Source organism: Micropterus dolomieu, linkage group LG22, assembly GCF_021292245.1.
Source record: "Micropterus dolomieu isolate WLL.071019.BEF.003 ecotype Adirondacks linkage group LG22, ASM2129224v1, whole genome shotgun sequence".
Lineage (NCBI taxonomy): Eukaryota > Metazoa > Chordata > Actinopteri > Centrarchiformes > Centrarchidae > Micropterus > Micropterus dolomieu.
Window position 1 is genome coordinate 20,537,643 of NC_060171.1, and position 23,252 is coordinate 20,560,894.

At 41.8% G+C, this 23,252-nt stretch overlaps 2 protein-coding genes across 6 annotated transcripts in view; both read right to left on the reverse strand.

Annotated features, from left to right (window-relative positions):
* The window catches only part of LOC123961427 (zona pellucida sperm-binding protein 3-like), a gene marked incomplete in the record, with an annotated part of 791,580 nt that overhangs the window by 630,970 nt on the left and 137,358 nt on the right, over nucleotides 1-23,252 (reverse strand).
* Nucleotides 1-23,252, reverse strand: part of magi2b (membrane associated guanylate kinase, WW and PDZ domain containing 2b) — an 86,562-nt gene that overhangs the window by 30,704 nt on the left and 32,606 nt on the right. For 4 of the 5 annotated variants that reach the window (XM_046036796.1, XM_046036795.1, XM_046036797.1 and 1 more), the window contains exons 3-6: nucleotides 10,409-10,528; nucleotides 4,188-4,412; nucleotides 2,350-2,578; nucleotides 1,737-1,816 (exon numbers count right to left, since the gene is read on the reverse strand). In XM_046036796.1, the coding sequence (XP_045892752.1) occupies nucleotides 1,737-1,816; nucleotides 2,350-2,578; nucleotides 4,188-4,412; nucleotides 10,409-10,528 (654 nt within the window). Of the gene's footprint in view, nucleotides 1-1,736; nucleotides 1,817-2,349; nucleotides 2,579-4,187; nucleotides 4,413-10,408; nucleotides 10,529-16,311; nucleotides 16,408-23,252 lie in introns of those variants that run through there. The other variant, XM_046036800.1, reaches the window with a different exon arrangement.

Sequence of the window (23,252 nt, forward strand, 5' to 3'; positions counted from 1 at the left end):
GAGAAACACAGAAGTGATCACAGACAGAGACAACAGCAAGTGGTTAAATTCATTAAAACACAAAGTAAGTGATCACAAAGCATCGTGGTCGGCAGAAACTTGGCGTCTCAACCTCGCTGGCTTCAGTGAAAACTGATCTTTGCTCGTCGGCCATGTTCGTGAAAAGGGTTTGTGAATTGACAGTTGTGTGTGTGTAGAGAGAGAGAGTGAGACCTGGTTTGTGCAGAGCAGAGCGGAGTTATTAGAATTCCTGTCACAGTTCGGCCCTTTACTGGGCAGGGAAAGAGAGGGAGAATGAAGGTGGGAGAAAAAAAAAAGAGAGAGAGAGAGAGAGAGAGAGAGAGAACAGGAAAAGTGAAGAGATGGAGATTGAAAGTGGATAGAGAGACGTGAGGTGAAGGAGTGCAGAGGGAAGAATGGAGTAGAGAGAAAATTGAAGAGATGGACAGAGGAGTAGTAGCGAAGGTATTGATTCAGATCTCGCTCTGTTGAATCACATCACAACCTAATTCGCTGACCAAAGGCTGTGACAGGGGCAGGGATGAAGATCACCTCATTGTTATATATCTGATCGCACTAAACCTCCACAGGAACTCTACTTTATTTACATGACTGACATAAGCACTGGTCCTTCGCTGTATGAAACCACTGTTCTTAATTTTTTGTCTATGAAATTTAATTTGTGGTCAGTTTTGTTCTTGTGAGCATCTCTTACACAGTGAATTAATCCTACTAGTACTATATCCTACGTCTCAAATAGCTTACTCCTCTGTACCAAACACCACCCTTGTTCTCCACAACACATAAAGGACTCGCTCAGTCCCACTTACAATGCCTGGTGTTTTGGGGAATTAATCAGCCTTCTATTTTATTTTTAAATGAAACCATACATTTGTGACAATTTTTTAAGCGAATGAGTTACATCATTAGTAGGACAAATGGGGTTGTAGCTTACTTCCATAGACAGGGTAAAGGTATTGAGACACGGAGTACACAGAGCTTTTTAATAACTACGTTCTGACATAAAGCGTGTCTTCATCAGATTTACATGTATGGAGGGTTTTAAGAGCCAAAACTAAATATATAAATAAAAATGTAATTATATAATAAAATGCTTAAATAAATGAACACATAATTAATTATATAATTCTAAATATATATGTAACAATTTTTTATTTTTTTTTAATTATCCACATAAATAAATATTAATATATATTATTTATTTATTCATACATTTATCCATTTAGAATTGTATTTACTTGTTTATATACTGTATACTTTCATTTACCCATAGTGTAACTTGCTGCTGTGAAATTAATAAATCTATCATTTGGTTTGGCTATTTGGTTATGAAGCATAAAAAAGAAAACTGGATGAAATGATTACATTCCACTCTGCACATTTTGCAAGTTGATTTAGTGCTAACGATCACTTCCCAACAACAAATCTAAAGACGTTAATTTATTTGTTAAGTTTATTCTTTCTGGGTTTTAAAATCCCAAAACCTGCGGAGAAGGGTGAGACCAGCAGCAGACTAACAAACAATTTTGAACAATTTTTTCTCGCGGAGGAAAACACGCTGGAACAGTGAGTCAGGAACAAACACAGGTACACAAATAGCACAAAATGCAGACACGACACACTCCCACAAATGGCGAAAGAAGAGCTTGACTCAGATGAACACAAACTAAAGTTAAACATAAAAGCAAACGGGTAAACAGGTCGTTCAGGCTCACCATCTTCTCTGCATTCTTCTGGTGGCTTTGCTTTCTTTGCGAGGCGAGGATCCAGCCACGATGTAGTTTTGGTGTTGTGACTGGAGAAGAAAAAGATACGTGTAGATGAAGGCATTAAGGAGAGGAACGGGGCAAACAGAGGTCAGAGAGAGACTGACAGAAAGAAATGTGTGCAAAGTAACACAGCGTGCGTGTGCAGGGGCAAAGAGAAACAAGGGGATTTCTAAGGTAAACTAAATGGCCATTAATCCACTAATTAGCCCTTAGCCACTAATTAGTAAGGGTGAGAGGAGAGGGCAGAAGTTTGCATGGGTGTGTGCGTGTGTGTGTGTGTCTCTGATTAGCAGCATTAAGTTACATTAATTATTCAACACAAAGGGCCAATGCTATAAAGTTTACAGACCCAGCCATAAACCATATTTTTAATGTAGTTGCACTTTGTGAGGTACATTGGATTTGTTTTCAAGCATTTTTATTATTTTAAATCATAATCACTTTTTTTCATTATCATTATAAAACACTTAACCCCCTGTAACAGCTGTTTTTAAAACAGCAAATTCCTTTCTTTATATTTTAAAGATCTCAAAATATACATAGGATCTTTTTCTCTTACTCTATGAAGTAGACCTCCCCCTTCTCGGTGTAGGCCATCTCCCAGTTGTCAGGCAGAGGGCCGAGCTCTTCCTCGTCCACGTCTTGAACTTTGGTGGGGGATTTAGAGGGGGATTTTGGGGCCTCGTCTCCTTCAGTGGGGGGCTCGTCGGAGGCTGGGGCCTGGCTGGACGCTTCAACTGCAACCTCCCCAGAGGCATCTGTGCTCTTGTCCTCATGTTCACTGGACTCTGCAGAGAACACACACACACACACACACACACACACACACACACAGTTATTCTCACATACACATGAAGACCTGGATGCACACTACACACGCCATGCATGATGAGTCAGAGCCAAGCCACTGCAGAGCTATGAACCCTCAGGAGAGAGTGAGAGAGTGAGAGAGAGAGATTAGGACAATGAGCATGAAGAGAAAACAACATGGGGATGTCAGAAATGGGGAAAGGGAAAGACAGAGACTTTAGGGGTCAGAGGCTGAGTCAGAAACACAAGGAAAGGTTTTCAAAGTCAGGAGAAATGCTGGTGGCATCAAAGTCAGCGGATGAGGAGCATACAATAGAGAAGAGGAGCACCAAACTATATAATTATATAATCTTCCTGTTGGGACTTTTTAATATGGGCACAAACAGAAACAGAAAAAAACAAGCAAGCAGACAAAAACAAGTTAGACAAAGGTCAAATTATCATATTTGCTTATGACATCACAATTCTTACAGGAAAAATAAGATGGAAGAAAATGAATGTTCTTTCACAGTCCTTTTGGGGGTTAAGGGTCCATATCTGTATCCATACATACCAAAAATGCTCCAAAAAAATCTCGCCAAACTTTTCACCAGAGTGGTTCTATAGTTACTTTTTTTTTACAGGTATAGTGAGGAAGTCATATTGGCCGAAACTTATCATTGTTGATGTTAAGTCTTTCAAGTTGTGTCAGCGTTAAATTACAGAGATTGAAAGTTTAGTTGTGATGCCTGAAGAGCATGTGAAAAAAAAGTAATTAAGGATTACTGTATTTTTTTTTGTTACAGTTGAAGTAAGGAAGTAAAAACACACGACAGTAAGAGAACAAAGCGTCAAAAATATGATGTGCTACCACAACAGAGAGATGAGGGAAAGGGAAAGAAGAGGAGAGAGCAGAAGGGACAGGGCCACAGAGATGAAGAAAAAGCAAGAGAGGTCAGAAGGAAGAGGATGGTAGAGGAGGGGAGAAAGAGGAGAAAGAGGGGAGAGTTGGGGTATTAATAGAAACAAGGACAAAGGCCAGTGGAGGGAGAGCAAAGACAGCAGGAGAGACTGAGAAATGAAATGACTGAGAGATGGGAGCTGAAGTCAAAAAGATACTCCGGACAGTGATAATAGTGGAGGCATTAAGGTGCCCTTGTGTACTCTGTTATACAAGATTATTGAGAACCTGTAAAGTTCACACTCATGCAAGCAGAGTCTGTTAATGTCTATAATGGCTGGTCAGAGTACAGTTTGTTGTCCGATTTATAGCCATCTGTACGGACTGCACTGTAAACTGCAGATATGAAGCTGGACAAAAAAAAGAAACTCTTGATTAATCTGTAAGGGACAATAAAAAGGAAATAATTAACAATTGACAGTTGACTTGTTTCTCTTGTTTTACTCAATCAGAACAGTGAGACAGCAATAAATAGCCCAGAGGACAGTCCAGGCCGTCAAACCAGATTTACCTAAATATGTTATCAAATGTCCTCATGGTCATAGCACTTGTGAAGCAGACCGTGTTTGAATCTAATTTCACTCCCAACAAGACGGAAAATGTGGTATAGAACAAGAAATTGATTTTTCTCTCTCATTTTACAGTACCTGGTGTGATGGCCACCCCGTTGCCGTTGACTACCGGGCTCTCCTCTTCCTCCTCCTCAGGCGGCTCCAGGCTGGCGCGCTGCTCCATGTTGCTGACTGACTGGTTCCTCTTCCTCTTGCCCTGAGCGCTTGGCCGGGCTCCGGGCAGCAGGGCCTCACTTACATTCAGAGGGGGTGCTGCGGGGGATGGCTCCGCTGGAGGTTTCGGTGTGCCGTAGAAGTTATCTGAGGGCAGAAAGGAGCAGAGGCATTTGTGTTAGAGGCCACATGTATGAGTAAAGAGGGATCTCAGGTGATGTAACACACAGTCGAGAAGGCAGAGGTTTACCGCTTGTGGGCAACTGTGGCTTTGAACAGATGATTGCCATTCAAAATGTATGCCTTAGCTGTCTGAACAGAGTGCTGCAGAGATAACTGAAACTGTGTTTTATCTAATCATTTCTAATAAATCAATAAATAGATTTTATGTATTAGCATGCTGGGTTATGTTTCAGGAAGAAACTAGCATTAGCAGTGGCTTGGAAGTACAACGATTAATCAAATAATAGATTTGTTGTCGACAATTAAATGAACCGGCAACTATATGGATAATAGATTATTCAATATCAATAATAAAAAAAGATTTGATTCCAGCTTTTAAATGTGATTATGTTCTGGTTTCTTTACTGCTCTATGACAGTAAACTGAATATCTTTGGGTTGTGGACAAAACAAAACATTTGAGGACATCATGTTGGGCTTTGGGAAACACTGACCGACATTTTTCTGACATTTTATAGACCTAACAACTAATTGATAAATTGAGAAAATAATCAATAGATTAATCAACAATAAAATGGAAGGCTAATGGAAGAGATCATGAACTGAACCAAATAGGATCCAGACTCTTCTTAAGGACTAAAATTTTTAAAATACAAAACCAATGCTGCAAAACAGAAAAAAAACTGCTTATTTCCATACTGAAACTTCCTCAGTTTCACATCCTGATGCCACCGAAACACAAATGTAGAAACAAGAGGAGTCAACCAAAATATAAAGTGTCGTTATAATAAAGTAAATAATAAAATATATATAAAACATATTAATAAATAACAATAAGAAGAAAAAGATCATAGAAAAAATACAATACTGAGAGGGACAGCAAAAGCCAACACTCCACATGGAAGTAAATGTCATTAGTGTGTTTCCTCCCCATCCTTTCTCTTATTCAATATTTTTCTGCCCTATCATACACCCTGTATGACTGTCATCCGGAGCAGGAAGAACTCCAGGTGTTTTACAGTTAATTTATCATCCAACCAGTATTGCGGTCTGGGCTCAGCCCTTCGATGATTGCGTAAAAACAGATAACAGTCTTCTAAAATACAGCAAACCTGTGGTATCCACAATATAACAGTGACTCTTTATCCAGAATTGCTGTCTTAGTTTGTAGCATAACATACCCTCATCTCTCCCTTCAGACTTTTTCAGCAGACTACAGAATATTTTTAAGACTGCAGTACATAACCTGGGTCCAGGCTGTAGTCTGACTCAGTACAGGTTTCAATTTTGTCATGCATGTTTGGTCAGTGTCAATGTAAGTTTAGAGTGGACCCAACACATCAACATGTGAACACATGCTGCTGACGCTCTTGCAGCTTCATTGTTACTCTGTGTAACCTTGATACAAAATGGCAGCAGCACATTAGTAAAAAGTGTTGCTACTGTTGAATTAGAAGAATAATAATACTGAGTCATGCAGGTTCTGTTAGATTCAGTTATGGTGTGGTTAGGGTTTTTAGGTACATTAAGATAGTCTCACTTTCAATGGTACTTTTTGTGTTGAATACAACATTTGCACAGCTGCCATGTTAAAGCTGACTCCTTAGTTTACTGGCTCTAAAAGGCCAAACCAGCCGTCTGTTCTTCTTAATTAAGCTGACTCCTCGTAAGCTACAACTGCTGCTTTGGACAGACATGGGACAGTATGGGTTATGGGGAGATTATAGCTTCTCCTGAGGAAAAACAACATGGTTTACTAAAGAACTAAAATTTCATAATTCAAAATGTGTCTCCAAGGGCAGGCGCTGTCCCTTTTCAAGATAAAGTGGTGTGAAAAAAACCCTGTCACTGTGGTTTCTCTGCTTAATGATGCACATAAACCGATCTTAAGGTGCGTTCCCACCGAAGGCGAATCCAGCGTTTTGGGTGGCTTGATTACATACAAAGTCAATGCAAAGATGCGAATTCCGGCATTTGTCGCGCAATTCGCTTGTTCGCGCGAGTTCAAATCTTTCAACTTGGGCGAGAAATTCGCTTGACACGATGTTTCGAAAGCCTATCAGCAGAGATTGTCCAAACGTCACCGGCGGCTTCGGAGCGTTGTTTGGAGAGGACAAGGCGAGCGGTGTTATGACAATCCACTGGCCGACGGGGAGCTGCTAAAGAACGGGGAAGTGGACGGGGAGTAGCGCTGCAGCTTTCGGAGAAATAAACATTCTGCTCTAACAACTACGCCGTTTACCAGCGGGAGGAGGTCAGAGTTAACTGCTTTTATTAAATTAGCTTTTTACTTTAGTTTTTGGAATTACAACTCTATTTATCTTCACTCGCGCTTGTCGGCAGCTAGATTCCGTGCACATCCGGTTCCACTGTTGTTGTTTGCGTGGGATGGCACAAGAGTTCTGCTTCATTTTTATATAAAAACCGGACCAAACTGGACATTACTTGGAGAAAGGAAAGCGAGGAAGTTGAACTACCTGATGAGTTTAGAACATGTGTGTCTGTAACTTTATTCCAGCTGTCGTTGTACTTTACTGTGAATAGGTTAGCATAGCATAGCCCTGATTGATCCGAACTCTATTCAAAAAACACGTATTTTGAAAGTTGTCGTCCTGCTGTCTTGCTGACAGACCTGACAAAGTATGAATTCATATGTCTAACAATTATTATAGGTATTTCGGCATCAGTTTGATCCGTTTATTGCAATTAAATCACAGCCAAGGGTTTACTTTGTGTTCTTATAGCTGTAGTATTCGCGGGCTGTTTATTCGCTTAAAACGCGTGTGTGTGAACACTCAAAATGTCCAGCGGTCAAACTTGCGCGAGTAAAGCGAATATTAAATTCGCTTTCGGTGGGAATGCACCCTTAGAGCGTAATGATGGCTGTGCAGTCAGGTTACACTACATTGTCTATAGGACAATATATGTCTCCCTTATTTTTTCTGTGTCATCTTTAATTTTGTAGTGTTTAAAGGTTGCATTCAGTTAGCTACATTTACATGTGTACAATACAGCCCCAACTACAAATACTGCTAGAAAAGCAACTCCCTTTGTTTTCTTACAGTATTTTTCCCTTTTAACATACGTACATGACAGGGAATATGATGTTTATCTAGAAAAATTACATTTTGATTTTGAATTGAAGAAAGTGTCACCAGTCCTTAGTCCTGGTGAACAACCTCAGCTGCATCATTCCAACCATGTTGGATACAAGCAGCTCTTTTTGGAAATGCAAGCACAAGAATAAAAGCAAAACACAGAAATAGCCGAGTCTGTCATTCCACACCCACTCTAATGTTACAGGAACAACATCTGAGAATTGCTCGAGAAAGTTAAGTACAGTACAGCGAAGAGAAAAGAACAATAAACGATGGCTGTCGTTCTGGAGATGGAAAAAAATATATACTTCTCTCTTTTTGATTGACATTGAGGCTTCTATGATTTCATGGTTTTCTATAATTTTTATATATATATATATATATGACTGGGTACATTTCTTTCCTCATGCTATTTACTCTTAAACCCCAATAAAGCTCTACTTTTATTTGAAATTTAAGACCCTCACTGTCAGGGAAATATATTTTGTGATTAAATATTGAGTGCGAGTGAGAGGCAGGCAGACATGTCTCATTTTATAATCCCTCAAAGTGGAAAGGAGTGGGGGTTTCACAAAGAGGAAACAGTGAGAGGACAGGGGCAATGGGAGGAGAACAACAGCTGAGCAAAGAAGAGGGAAGGAGGCAGTAATAAAGGACAAAAGGAGGATCAGACATCAGTTTACTTTCATCCCAGCAGGAGGCGAAAAGATATTAGGGGCTCTATCACAGCCACCACATCCTCAGTAAGTACACTTACCCTGCTGCCCACCAAACAGAGTTATCACATTGTGATGAAAATATAAATATGCACACATAGGCACATGTAAACAAAGACGCAAGTATGAAACTGCATAGGCAGCAAGTGCTCTGCTATGAAAGCTTAAGGATAACCTGAAGAGATGCTTGGCAGAACATAAAGCATCCTGAGATAAGTTTAGGCCAGGGCTCCTTCTAATGCACCCCTCTGGTTTAAAAAAACGCAACGTTCCCCTGATCCAGAATGCTCCTGGTTTGGCCTGAAAGCATCTTGGCTTTATACACAGTTCAATATCCACCTTCAGCTGTGACTCATCTCACATCATCACATGCATAAGCTCTTATGTGCACTAAGCCTTGCACACACACATGCACACATAAGCACTGCAATTACCTTGAAGAGTTTCCTGATGATACTCCATGTCTGATTTCCTCCTTCACTGCCTTCTCCCTCTTTTTGTCATCTTACCTCCTGTAACTCTAATTTTTCTTCTTCGATCCTCTCTTATTATAATGTGTGTTACAGAATGAGTTGCAGCACCTCCAGTGCAGCCACCCAGAAGGGGGCAGCTTCCCCCAGTGGGCATAAAGCTCTGCATTAACGGAAACGTCCACGTACGACTGGATTTACTAACATCTCAAATAAAGAGTACCAAATTGCGTGTGCATTCTAAAATATTGCAAGTGCCATTGTAGTACCTGTTAGCCAGAGGGAACAATCACCGACCGTCCGTACCGTGCCCGGTTGCTCCGTGATCTCCTGTCCTTGTCCCTGTACAGCCCAACGCCCCATTCCCTCTCCGATACCTACAATGGGTTGTGTCGCTATTACGACCAGTGTGCTGTGAACAGTTGGTAATCGTTCCCTCTGGCAGGATAAATCTTTACGCGTGATCCATACACTGCAGCTGGGGGTTCTCCGCAGCGCCACGCTACTTTCTAAATTCATCCATCTCACGGAGAAAAGAAGTCAGGTCGAAACGAAATTGCTTTATTGGCATGAATGTTAATAACTGTATTGTCAAGGCTAAAGGAAAATACAAGAAAACAATTCAAATCATATAGTTGATCGAATAAATAAAATAATTTTATTTCTCTATATTGGATATAGAATAATATTATCTAATATTTTTCATTATGGCTGTGTCTCCTTCTTGCAGTGATAACAGCAGCCAACTCTGCAAAACACATGGCGGTTTGCACCTTCCTTTCAAATTTTTCCAAATATTAAATACAGAGGCTATTGCACTCACATGAAATTGCGTTTAGGCTTATTAGATCACATTGCGTGTAGAAAATAAAGTATCTGCCTTGTGTTAACCTCCCACTACTTTGCACAATAAAATTGAAACGCCCCAAAATGCATATACATTATGGTAAAAGTAGTAAATTAACAAATCTATGCTATCTGCTATCTTGCGCTTTTGAAAGACGTCATTCTGCGTGAACACCGTTAGTAATCAGCTTATGTGTTAATTTGCTGGTGATATCACGTTTACACATGTTTTTACTCACGCAAACCTTTAGTAAATCACACATCTGTGAAATGAACACGTAAAAAAGGAAAAACACATCAGTCTACATGTCCCTGTACCCCCTAAACGCACACACACATACACATGCATGCATTCACACGCGTCATTTGTGTGTGTGTTCAGCTGCACATGCTCACAAAAATTGCTACTGGGCAAATGAACCAGCAAATCTCCCATCTGTAGATGTATCCCTGACAGTGTATGAAAGCAGATGATGCACAGACTTGACATGACTTGGAAATGGCATTCATCCAGCACACACACACACACACACACACACACAGAAGTAGTCAACCAGCCTTGCATCAACCACCAGAGGAAGCTGTAATATGTGACTCAGTGCAAAAGACTGATTTTGTTTACTTAAGCTGTATGTAAGAGTATCACCTGACACACCTGATCCATCAAGTAAAGATATCTACAAAGTAGCACAAGACGTCGGATTAAATTTAAAAATAGTAAAATAGCTTTACTGAAACATATGTTCCCATGTTTACTCCCCAAGCACCTGCACTTGTCTTGTATATGCAAAATGTTTCCTGCACGTCGGCCACATCACTCCAAACACTCACCTTCATAGGTTCCACTCTCTAGCAGGGCTCCACTTTGCTCCAGTTCCATAAAACGCTCCACGCTCACAAAGTTGTAGTCCACCCCTGGCACCTCCCCCTCCTTAGGCTGCCTGGTGGTACCTGCAGAGAGAGAGAAAGAGAGAGGGAGAGGTCATCAGAGCCTAATAGGGCACTTGAGAAGAAAAGGCAGGAAGGCAGAGAAAAAAGCCCAGAAAAAGCTTGGACAGAAAAAGTCGGCAGATTTGAGGCTACAAAGTGTATCAGAGGAAGTGGGAGGGGAAAGGAAATGGAACAGAAGAGGCTGAGCGAGGAGTCATCACTTGTGATAGCCAAATCCATTCACACAATTGTGTGTGAGTGACAGTGAGAGAAAGAGAGAGACAGCTAGAGAGGAGCAGGGAAAGCACGCTCAAACAGCAAACGGCCATCATTCATCCCCTACAAGCTAATCCGGTGCAGTTTTAGCAATGAGTGAATCAATATGCCACTTTTACCAAGCATAAGTCAAACCTCCTCGCACAGCACACAACACTGCGCCGATTGGATTATTGTCCAAACAGCAGGAATGCAGAGGCACCACATTACCACGCAGCAATTAGAGCCTTCCTACATCAACGCTCTAGAGATCTCCATCAGTGCTGCGGCGTCAAGGCCCGGCTTTGTGATGGCAGCCATGGGAGTTTTGAGTTTAATGAGGTGCTGTGTTTGTGTCTCTGCCAAGAGGACTTTCAGCTTAGGCTCAGTGAAGTCCGCTGGTGTTGATTCCTGCTCTCCATTGATCACGCCTGAAAACAGTTGTTCGGCCGGGCGTGGAGATTGAGTCCACTCTCAGAGCTTTTCCCAGGACTCACATGGTAAAAGCTAAGTCGAATTGATCTGGCAATGGCTTCAGCTAGTTCTGACATTCAGGCAGTTGCCAGAATGTCAGATATGGCTGCACTGAAAGTTTGTGCTCCAAGGGTACAGGTCTGAAAAGGCGACTGGCAGTTCTGACAAGGCAGTAGAGAGCCAAAAAACTCTACATGTGCTCAGGCATGAATGGTGGATATAAAAAACTTCAGTATCATAATTGTGTGAGCATTGGGAGATTAAAACAGCATGTGGTGGATGTCTTGCACACACACACACTGCACACACACACATGCGCAAACACTGATTGAGTGGGGGGTTAGTCATCTCATGGATTGCATACTCTGACTCTTCCAGAGTGTGATATTTTAATCATTAGATCTGTATTGATCGGCTGTCACCACTTCTGCTCCTGTAGTGCATCTACTGAACACTACTGTATTTACTTCCCCATTGGGAGCCTAGATGGCAGCTTAGCAACACCGAATGAGCAAGGAAGCCCATCAGCCACCTATAGTCTGTCTACTGTGTAGATAGGTGTGTTTGTACTGATCCCTGCCAGTGTGTGTCTACATGTGTGTACTCGACTGCGTGTTTGTCTTTGTGACTCTAAATGGTGGTAAAATACCCACTGTGCCAACAGTAATCCCATCTCCAAGCTGATCACAGCTCAGTAGGACACTGTAAATCCACAACACCACAGGTATGAGTGAGAGTGTGTGTGTGTGTGTGTGTGTGTGCGTGTGCCTGAGTTTGTACCACCATCCACATTGCTTGATGCACTCTGATCAACACTTAAAATAAGTTGAAGATATTATGTATGACTGCAAAGCTTATAAAGTGCTATTTACAACATGACCATACAATTGATTCACTTGCTTTACACTGCTGTCAGACATCTGTTACAGGATGGTTTAATATTTTAGCATCTCTCACAGACTGTTCTCTAACACTGCTGGTGTTGTTTTTTTGTACATGAAGGCAAAAGAGACGTGTTTAATACAAACAGATGAGCTGTGTTTCTGACCTGTACAGTAGTAGTAGTATATGAATGTAGATCAGTGATACTGATAGCTTTGAAAATGATTACAACTGCAACCAAAAACAAAACAAAAAAGCTAGACAGCTGGCAAACTTGTTATCTCAACAAACAGGCAGTCTGGCAGTGTTTTTTTTAGAGCTGAAACAATTACTCAATTTATATATAAGTTAATAATTGGAACTATTTTAATAATTAATTAATTATTTCTGTCATTTATAAAGCAAGAATAGTGTAATAGTTGGGTTTTGGACTTTTGCTGTGACAGAACGAGTCACATTGGGTTCTGGGAAGTGTGATTAGTTACAATAGTTAACAACTAAACTGCTGCCTCAAAAGCAACCATATGATGGTCTTAACCAAAACGTTATTATTTGACACACCCCAAAAGGTTTTTTTTTGTAGCAGGGCTTTTTGTATTGTATTACATAATACAGGTGATTGTGTTACTTTGTCCACACGCTGCAAATATGTACATTTTTACTTATTTTGTCCAGTCACTGTATGACGTAAGGCAACCCAACATCATCATCATACAACATTCCTTGAAATAAAACACATCCACTGGAAAGTCTATGTTTTGTTGTTGTTGTTGTTGTTGTTGTTTTTTTATCAGTTTCATGAGTATAATTATCTGAGGCTTTGGGTATGGGTATGGGTATATATATGGGGTGTGGAATTTGTATCGCCTCAATATCTTAATTGTTATTTTAACGATATGTGAGCAGACAATAAGGTGTAGGCTACGTCATTCACTTTGCAAAATACAATTCACTTTGCTCACTCAATGATCTGTTGACCACGAACTAACCACCACACAGAATGGTAAGAATCTGAAAAGCTTCGGGAGTTTACTATACTTGTACACTTTAATGTCAGTAATACCTGCACTGGTGAGTTCAGTGTAAATAAATAAGACCTGTTTCCATAATATGTCATTAGTAAGCAACAATTAATATCCTATTAACAAAAGCCAGCTAGTACAATACTTCTACTTTTACAAACACATTTTTAAAGGATGCCAAATATCAACTAGTTATCATTATTGACAAAACCCCAGAAATTTGCCAAATATAATTTTTTGTCAATATCACACACCTCTGATACATTATATATCTATCTATGTATATATCTATCTATCTATCTATATCGATAGATATATATATACACATATATACAGCGCCACAAAGTTCCACAATACTACAGGATACGTAAAGAAGCTTCACAGACACACACTTATACTGCATGTTAAAGTAAAAAAATTATCTTGAAGAGAACCATCTATCGAATGTTTAGTGCTACTCTGAATACAGCAGCAGCTCAGCCAGCCAGGCGGGGCTGGTCGCCGTCCACTGGGTACAGCTATTGATCTGTAAGATCAGAATGAAATTATTCTGCTGCCCACACCAGAGTAGGCAGAGCCTGCTGGAATACTGATGACCTGCCAATGGCTCTCTCCCACAGCTTCCTTCACTGGACACAACAACAGAGCAGAGAGAGAGAAGGAGAGAGAGCATCTTGTTGGATCTGAGCTGGGAATATTGATCAACTATCTTGCCTTGAGATAGGCAGATAGTCTGCTCTGTTCCTCTTTTTTGACTTCCTTTTCATACATTTAAACCCAGAGCAGCTTAGCACATTACCTGTTTTTCTCCCTTGCTCTCTGCTCTTACTCCTCCGTTCTCCTTCGCAACATCCATTAAATAACTGTGAAGTAGACCTTTTTATTAAAACAAACACTGTCCCCAGCTAAATTCATGCTGTTCCTGCTGCCCCCATTGCTACCGTTCTCTCTCTTCATCTATCTTTAACCTTACCAACTGCCTTTTTCTTATCCTCAAAAACTCCCAGGCAGAGCCAAAAATGATAAAAATACAATCCATAATTTATGGAGCCTTGTGGATCAGGTCTGAAATATCTTCAGTTCAGTTCAGTGGATTTTCTCTCTATTATTCTTTTGTATATAGCCACAAACTCGTAAGAAGAGCTTTAATAAATGAGCTGAGCAACACAGAACAAGCTTCACAGGTGCTTGACTTAAAAAATGGCAGCAGACTGTACTGAGAGGAGGCAGCGACACTTCCCCTGAGCCAAAAGCACTGCTGCTGACTGTTGATTGGATGTCTTGCTCTCGCTAATAAAGGATAAGTCGGCTGTGAGCCAAAAATGGTCTTTGCATTGCAATCAGCCAGTGTAGCCAAACCTCTCAGAGGTGACGCTGCAAGTGGGAGTACGAGCAACACAGAGATTTATGGTTTAAATGACTTAAATCTATAATAGCACAGAAAAGCTTCGGCGCTGCCACTTCAGGGGGTGAAGACATTCTCTGCCTCGAACCATGACAACTGAGTGTTACAGAATATTTTCACATTGGTGGGAGTGTGTGTGAAAAAAAGAGAAAGCAATTACGTAGAAACATAACAAGGAAATTCCATTTGGAGGAAGAGCTAAAAAAGCTGATATACTGAAATAACTCAGCTGGGGGTCGGATGATAAGATGACAAAGACCATTGCTAAATAATAGAGTGGCAAGCAGAGAAAAACATAGAGAGAACGCAGCAGCAGAAGAGGAGACAGTGAGGAGAAAAAGCGTGATTGGTTAACCACGCTGTGCATCCACAGCAGCCTGCGAGTGAGTCGTGTGAGAGCGTGCACGTGTATTCATGTGGATGTTTGTGTAATTAGACAGGAAGTCACCAAGTGAAAGCAGAGCTAAAAATAGCCTATCGATGGACTGATAATCATAAGAAAGGGTGGGGGATGGTGGTCAAATGATACGGTCTCAGTGTGAGTGTGTGTGGGAATGACGAGGTGAGGGTGGGGGGGAAGTATGCATTTCATATAAATAGTTAATACTTTAAGCTGTACACACAGAGCTATAGATATCTTTATGTCCTCTAGAGTTTTGAGATTCATTGTTGAAGAAGTGACTCCTACAGTATTTGTAGCTGTAATGCATGAACAATTCTACATTAATTGGACTGAGCAACAAACCCAGATGAGAAAAACTGGATACACAGGGTCCCACATGAGCTTCCAGCTCTGTCTCAATACAGATATATACGGATTGTGTTTGTCTCAGAAACCCCTCTTGGTTTCAGCGTATCATCCATCAGAGCCATCAGGCTGCTTTGGGAGTTAGACAGAATTTTTTACAGAGACGGATATACAAACCTAACAGTAACTAAAAATGTCCTCTAAAAGGTGATGCTCTTTCACTGTAATCCCCAGGTGCACTGGATGAGGAGGATTCAAACGCAGGTACAGATTTGATAGCTCAACATCTGTACTCTGGGCAACATCTGTATGTCCAAGCTAACCTACAAAATCCAGCACATAGTGGAAACAGGCACATTTTTTTTCTGAATGCATGTATTTATATCTGAATCGATTCATCTATACATACATGTTGCAGTTTGTCTAACCTCTTTGAATGTGCTGAATGCTTTGGCTGGTCCATCACTATGCGTGCATGTTGTGTAGCTGAGCACAAACCTTTCCTAAATTCCAGTGGAGATCCCAAGGGCTCTAATTATTTATCATTTTTCACACTAAAAGCTATAGAAAAGTGTATAAAATAATGCGAAGGACATTGAAAATTTCCTATTCAATCTAATTGTGCAGACACATTTTTTTAAGCTACCCAAGAGGGGGATATAAAGGGAACACTGGGTTTCAAGACACAACCCTGCAACCGTACAAATAAAAGAAAACAGCAACAGAAAACATTGTCCTCAAAACCCTGAACTTGTTTACCCAGAATCCTTTTCACCACAGCAGCAAGAGAGCAGAGAGAAATGTGAGCATTGTCTGTGTTTGTTTCTCGTACCACACACACACACACACACACACACACACACACACACACACACACACACACACACACACACACACACACACACACACATTCATTTAGTCTCAATCTTGAAGCTATCTATCTTATTGTCTTGTCTTTTCAAAGTGCCCTCCTCCATTATCCTTTTTCTTACTCTCGCTCCTCTTGTTTCCAATTTACCTCATTGCTCTTCCATCCATTTGTTTCTCTGTTGGTGCTCTCTGTCCCCATTACTCCCTCTCTTGTCTTTTTTAATCCGCTCTCTCTTCCCCTCGTTACGCTCCTCTCTTCTTTTGTCTCGCACTTTGGTCTCGTGTCTCATTCCCTCTCACTGTTCCTCCGTGTCCTTCTTCTTCCCGGTTGGCAGATGTGAAGTGTGACAGCAGGTCTATAAGAGAGGTATGATTGAGCACACACACACACACACACACACGGGCATCCTTATTTACACTACAAAGCCGGGCTACAGATACAGCGACGCAACCTGGCAACACTCTGACAGGAGCGTCTGCTACCACGACAACACGTCAGTGCCTGGCAACACAGCCTCACCATGGTAACACACCGCAACATCTACATTTGCTGTACAAAAATAATATTTATGTCAGATATGACACTCTGCGGTTTTACATATTCAGCCATTTTACAAGTCTCAGAGGTGTTCAGCTCGAGCTCTTTTGCTCTGCAGAGCTGCAGGTCTGTGGTCCCTTGCACTTAATCAATCAATTACTGTCACAACGCGGCCACAGAGTCACACCTGGTTACCTCAGAGTAAATCAGCAGATGTTTAAGCAGACAGGTTTGACTCCGGCAGGGGCTGGGGAGGACTGGGGGACTTGGTTGTCACCTCTTCAGTGTAAATCCCTCTCAGGGCTAGCAGATGCTCTGCCCCCACAGATTCGGTCTTGTCGCAGTCGGCAGAGACATAGTGTGTGGAACAGACGAGAGATTGGGCTGCTCGCTCAGTTACAGGCAGATCTTTGTAATTCACACTGTCTTTCAGTGTTCTCATAATCAGAGACAGAGTTTCAAAGCTTTAAAGGCTGAGCTGCAGACAACATCTGGTCATCGAGTTGAAAACTCAGAAGTCCGTTAATTGCTCACATTAGTTTTAATTTATATCTGCTTGTTAAACAAATTGTTTATGGAAATACGCCTATGTGCTTTCTTGCAGAGATCTAAATGAGAAGATTGATACCACTCTCATGTCTGTACGGTAAATAAAAGAGGACAGCCAGCAGTTGGTTATCTTAGCTTAGCATTAACACCGGAAACAGGGGGACAGCTAGTTTCGCTCAGTACAAAGGTAACAAAATCTGCCTAGCAGCACCTCTAAAACTCTAATTTACACATATCTCATTTGTTTAATATGTTACAGTGTTACAAGTGGTTATGTGCAAGGTTATCTCTTTGCTAGGAGCAGTTGCGAGGAAACCAGAGGAGACTCGTGGTCTCTGCCAAGACATATTCCAGCACAAATTGTTGTTTAAAATAATAAAGAAAATTGTACAGATATATAACTTAGATATAACTTGGTAGGTGGATTTTGTTACCACTGGACAGATCAAGGCGAACTGTCTTTATGCTAAACTAAGCTAACTGGCTTCTGTTTTATATTTACTGTACTGACATGAAAGCAGTATCAATCTCCTCATCTATCTCTTGGCAAGAAAGTGAATATGTTTCTTTCCCAAAATGTCAAATTATTCCTTTAACTGCAAGGTTCAAGGAATGAGTGCTGGGCTGGGTATCAAACTTCAATAATTCATCAGTAGACTACAGAATGTGAATCGTGCACCAAGCACTGAAAACTGTAAAGCAGCCTTTACTCATTCTTTAATTAAATGCTAAAATGTTTATTTGGTTGACAGAAAATTAATCAACAGTTTTGACAACTTGTTATAAGCATCTCAGTCATTTATCAACCAAAAGTGCCAAACATTTGCTAACTCCAGCTTTTCGAATGTGAGTATTTGGTTGCTTTTATCTGTATAGGATGAGTTTGAACATTTGGTCACACAAAACAAGCAACTTTAAGATGTCGACTTGGGCATTTGTTCACATTAAATGATTAAGACAAAATATAAGTAAAAAACTGAGAGAAGTGATTTACAAGGGAAGCCAACATTCAGCCAACTAAAACTCCTTCACAAAACGGAAACCTGTTAAGCACAGAGCCCATTCGGGTTAGAAACAGCTGCATAAAGTCTGGAATTTTTTCCATAAAGTGTCTGTCTGTCAAGTCCACTAGCGGCTGTAAAGACAACTGTGTTGCTCAGTGTATCAGCGTCTGGCAGAGCTGGTGCCTGGGTGACATTGAGAAATTATCCCTGTACTGAGGTGTGTCCTGTGGTGATGGAAATCAGCCCTGATAGGCTGAAAAGTACCTTTATTAGTCTGCAGAGCTGACCGACGCAGGAAGACAGCGGGGGTCATGATGATGCACACACACAGAGCTGGTGTGTAGTGTTTAGTATGCAGTGTGTGCAGCTGAGTGTGTGTGTTTGTGCGAAGAGGTAAAGATTGACCAGAGTAAACAGTCGAGCTCTCTGGGATGTCAGCACTCACTGACCATCGCAGGACGAGCAGTTTACTGAGCACCTGGCTCATCACTGCACTCTGAGAGGAAGCACAAACAGAGACACAGGGTGAGGAGGGTACGGCAGTGTATTGCTGCCACACCAGAAAAAGAAAAATGTATCAGTATCATGTTATAACGCGAAAAGTTATAGCATTAAGGCCCGCCCTGACCGGGAATCAAACCCACAATCACCTGATCGTGGGTTTGCTACTTGCCTACCTCAGATATGAGTGAAACCGCAAATACAAATACCGCAAATACAAGGACCATAACAGCTCGGACGTTGCCCGGGTCAACAAGGTCCGCGTCAGGTGCTAGGGAACCAGGGCAACCTGATGACAAATGGGCTACTGGAACAAGACATTCATGGACTAGAGCAGAAAATATGGATCTGATGCAATGCTACTATACAAGCAATCCCGCTGAGAGAGGTTATATGCAGAGACTATGGGATATATGGATGCATCGAAACCCATCATCAACACTGACAAAGAAACAACTCCTAGCTCATTGTTCTAACATCCGCAAACGGCAACTGCTATCACAACTAGAGATTGATGAGGTACAACAAATATGCTACGGCAAGGGTCAACAGGGAGATGTCATCATCATCCCCATACTATCCCATACATACTATCCCTACTAAAGCCATAACTGAGACCAATGAGTTGATGTACACCACAGCAACAGTGATCCTAGAGATGCTTGGCTATAAGATGAACAAAGAGTATTACCCCACATGGAGGAGAAGGCTAGAGGCCAAGATCAAGGCAACACAAAGAGAGGTTAGTCAGCTCTCAGAGCTACAGAAAGGTGCAAGGACAGGGCTACCTAAGATACCTGTCGATACCTGAGGCTCTGGAAACTGCCAAACAAAGACTTACCGCTCTGGCTACCCGCCTAAAGAGATACAAAGGAGAAGCAGAAGCCAGGAGAATAAACCGGATGTTCTCCACCGAACCATCCAAAGTGTACTCTCAGTGGCAGGGTAATAACACAAGATCAGATCCACCCAGGGCTGAGACTGAACAGTACTGGAAGAACATAGGGGAGAAAGAGGCATCCCACAACAACAATGTTCAAGGGCTAGTGGATCTAAGAATAGATCACAGCAATCTCCCAGAACAAGATCCAGCAACCATTACAACGGCAGATACATCTAAGAAAGAGTGGAAGAAAAGACCAATATGTGCACCGCCTGGATTGACTATAAAAAAGCCTACGACTTAGGAAGGAATGCTTGGCAATGTACAAGATCAACAGGACTCTAATAGCCTTCATCAAGAACTCAATGGGGCTGTGGAAAACAATTCTGGAAGCCAACTCAAAGCTGCGAATGGTACCTGGAGGGCAAAACAACAGACCAACATAGCGGCTCACACCGCGACTCAAGTAAAAAACTCATAGTAACAGTGTATCACTTGCTTCCTGGTTGGCAGGCGGCGGAAAATAACGTCTTTTTTTCCCTCCAAGTGAGCGTTTTTCATGGAACGTGACATGAAAACTATGAGTCACCATCAAGTGTGGCATACATACAAAGTGATGCAATATCCCCGCTGCTGTTCTGCATAGGTCTGAACCCCATCAGCCAGATCATCACAAAGACTGGCTATGGATACCGGTTGCGAAGTGGAACAACCATCAGTCACCTCCTCTACATGGATGACATCAAGCTGTATGCCAGAAATGAGCGAGACATCGACTCACTGATCCACACAGGATCTACATCAAAGACATTGGAAAGTCATTCGGACTGGACAAGTGTGGTCGGATGGTATCAAAAAAAGGGAAGATGATCAGAACCGAGGGGACTGAACTACCAGAAGTAGTAATATACCTTGAGGTGCTGCAGGCTAATGGAAACCATGAGGATGCAGCAAGGAAGTCTGCCACAACTAAATACCTACAGAGAGTAAGGCAGGTCCTGAAAAGTAAGATGAATGGGAAAAACAAGATCCGAGCCATCAACACATACAGTCATCAGATACCCCGCTGGTAATAATAAACTGGCCAAAGGAGGAGATAGAGGCCACTGACATCAAGACAAGAAAGCTCCTCACAATGCATTGAGGGTTTCACCCCAAATCCACCACCCTGAGACTGTACACCAAGCATAGCGAGGGAGGCCGAGGTCTAGTGAGTGTCAAGACCACTGTCCAGGATTAAATGACAAAGATCCAGGAGTACATCAGCAAGATGGCCCCCAAAGATGAAGGGTTTAGTGAATACCTCAGGCAGCAGAAACCCGAGGGTGAGGACAAGGAAGATGAACAACCTCCATGGAGGGACAAGCCGCTGCACAGCATGTACCACAGACAAATAGAAGAAGTGGCTGATATCAAGAAATCCTACCAGTGGCTGGAAAAGGCTGGACTAAAGGACAGCACAGAAGCACATGGCGGCACAAGAACAGGCACTCAGTACAAGATCAATATAGGCCGGGGTCTACCACACCAGGCAGGACCCCAGGTGCAGACTGTGCAAGATGCCCCTGAGACAGTACAACACATAACAGCAGGGTTTAAGATGCAGGCAGGAAGTGCGTACATGGAACGCCATAACCATGTAGCTGGCATAGTGTACAGGATCATCTGCCATGAGTATGGGCTGGAAGTCAAGGTCAAAATGGAAGACACCTCCTAAGGTAGTTGAGAATGACCGACCTAAGATCCTGTGGGACTTCAAGATCCAGACTGACAAACTGGTGATGGCTAACCAACCAGACATCGTGTTGATCAACAAACAGCAGAAGAAGGCTGCAGTGATAGATGTGGCAATCCCAAGCGAGAGCAACATCTAGAAGAAGGAACATGAGAAGCTTGAGAAATACCAAGGGCTGAAAGAGGAGCTAGAAAAGATGTGGAAAGTAAGAGCAACAGTGGTGCCAGTGGTAATCGGAGCACTGGGGACTGTGACCCCCAAACTGGGAGAGTGACTACAGCAGATTCCAGGTAAACATCAGAGGTCTCTGTCCAGAAGACTGCAGTCCTAGGAACAGCTAAGATACTGCACAGAACCCTCAAACTCCCAGGCCTCTGGTAGAGGACCCGAGCTTGAGGATATATACTGTAGATAGATAGATAGATAGATAGATATATTTATATATATATAGCATATAAAAATATAAGTTTTTATGTTATAACTTGAAAAACATCCAGTTATAACAATAAACCTTTGATGTTATAATGTGATACTGATCCGTTTCTCTTTTTCTGGTGGCAGCAGTGACACTGAGGAGGTGTTCAGTTAAAACCAGAGACATGAACACATATATAAAAAGCTTCGTGAGAGCCTCATTTTGTGATTAGCTGCTGAGTGAGAGGATAACACAGAGGAGAGGGAAAAGAGACGAGATGACACCTGTCCAGAGCTCAACACAGAAAGCACTTTGCAAATATAACCAATTCATTAATCATATTCAATATTCAATATTTGCTATTTTCATTTCATGTAATTCATATCATTCCCTTGGAGGTTCTTTCATCTGTGGAACAACATTACTCCAGTGTGCCAGTCAAACTGCAGGGAGCACAGAACCACATCAAAGCATGTCAGCCAGCCCTTTAACAAGAGCAAGCCAACAGGCAAATCACCGCTTTAAGGACAGAGTCCCTGCGGATGATGTATCTTTTTCTCTCTCTCTCTCACAGATGCAAGCACACACCCTCAACAGAGAATGGCATGTAACAATCACATTATGAGCTAAGCCAATTAAATCGGGGCATTCAAACAGAATAACCAGTGCAACAGACAAAACACATACAGTGGGTACGGAAAGTATTCAGACCCCTTTAAATTTTTCACTCTTTGTTTCATTGCAGCCATTTTCCAAAAATCAAAAAAGTTCATTTTATTTCTCAGTAATGTACACTCAGCACCCCATCTTGACAGAAAAAAACAGAAATGTAGAAATTTTTGCAAATTTATTAAAAAAGAAAAACTGAAATATCACATGGTCATATTCAGACCCTTTGCCGTGACACTCATATTTAACTCAGGTGCTGTCTATTTCTTCTGATCATCCTTGAGATGGTTCTACACCTTCATTTGAGTCCAGCTGTGTTTGATTATACTGATTGGACTTGATTAGGAAAGCCACACACCTGTCTATATAAGACCTTACAGCTCACAGTGCATGTCAGAGCAAATGAGAATCATGAGGTCAAAGGAACTGCCTGAAGAGCTCAGAGACAGAATTGTGGCAAGGCACAGATCTGGCCAAGGTTACAAAAAAATTTCTGCTGCACTTAAGGTTCCTAAGAGCACAGTGGCCTCCATAATCCTCAAATGGAAGACGTTTGGGACGACCAGAACCCTTCCTAGAGCTGGCCGTCCGGCCAAACTGAGCTATCGGGGGAGAAGAACCTTGGTGAGAGAGGTAAAGAAGAACCCAAAGGTCACTGTGGCTGAGCTCCAGAGATGCAGTCGGGAGATGGGAGAAAGTTGTAGTAAGTCAACCATCACTGCAGCAATCCACCAGTCGAGGCTTTATGGCAGAGTGGCCCGACGGAAGCCTCTCCTCAGTGCGAGACACATGAAA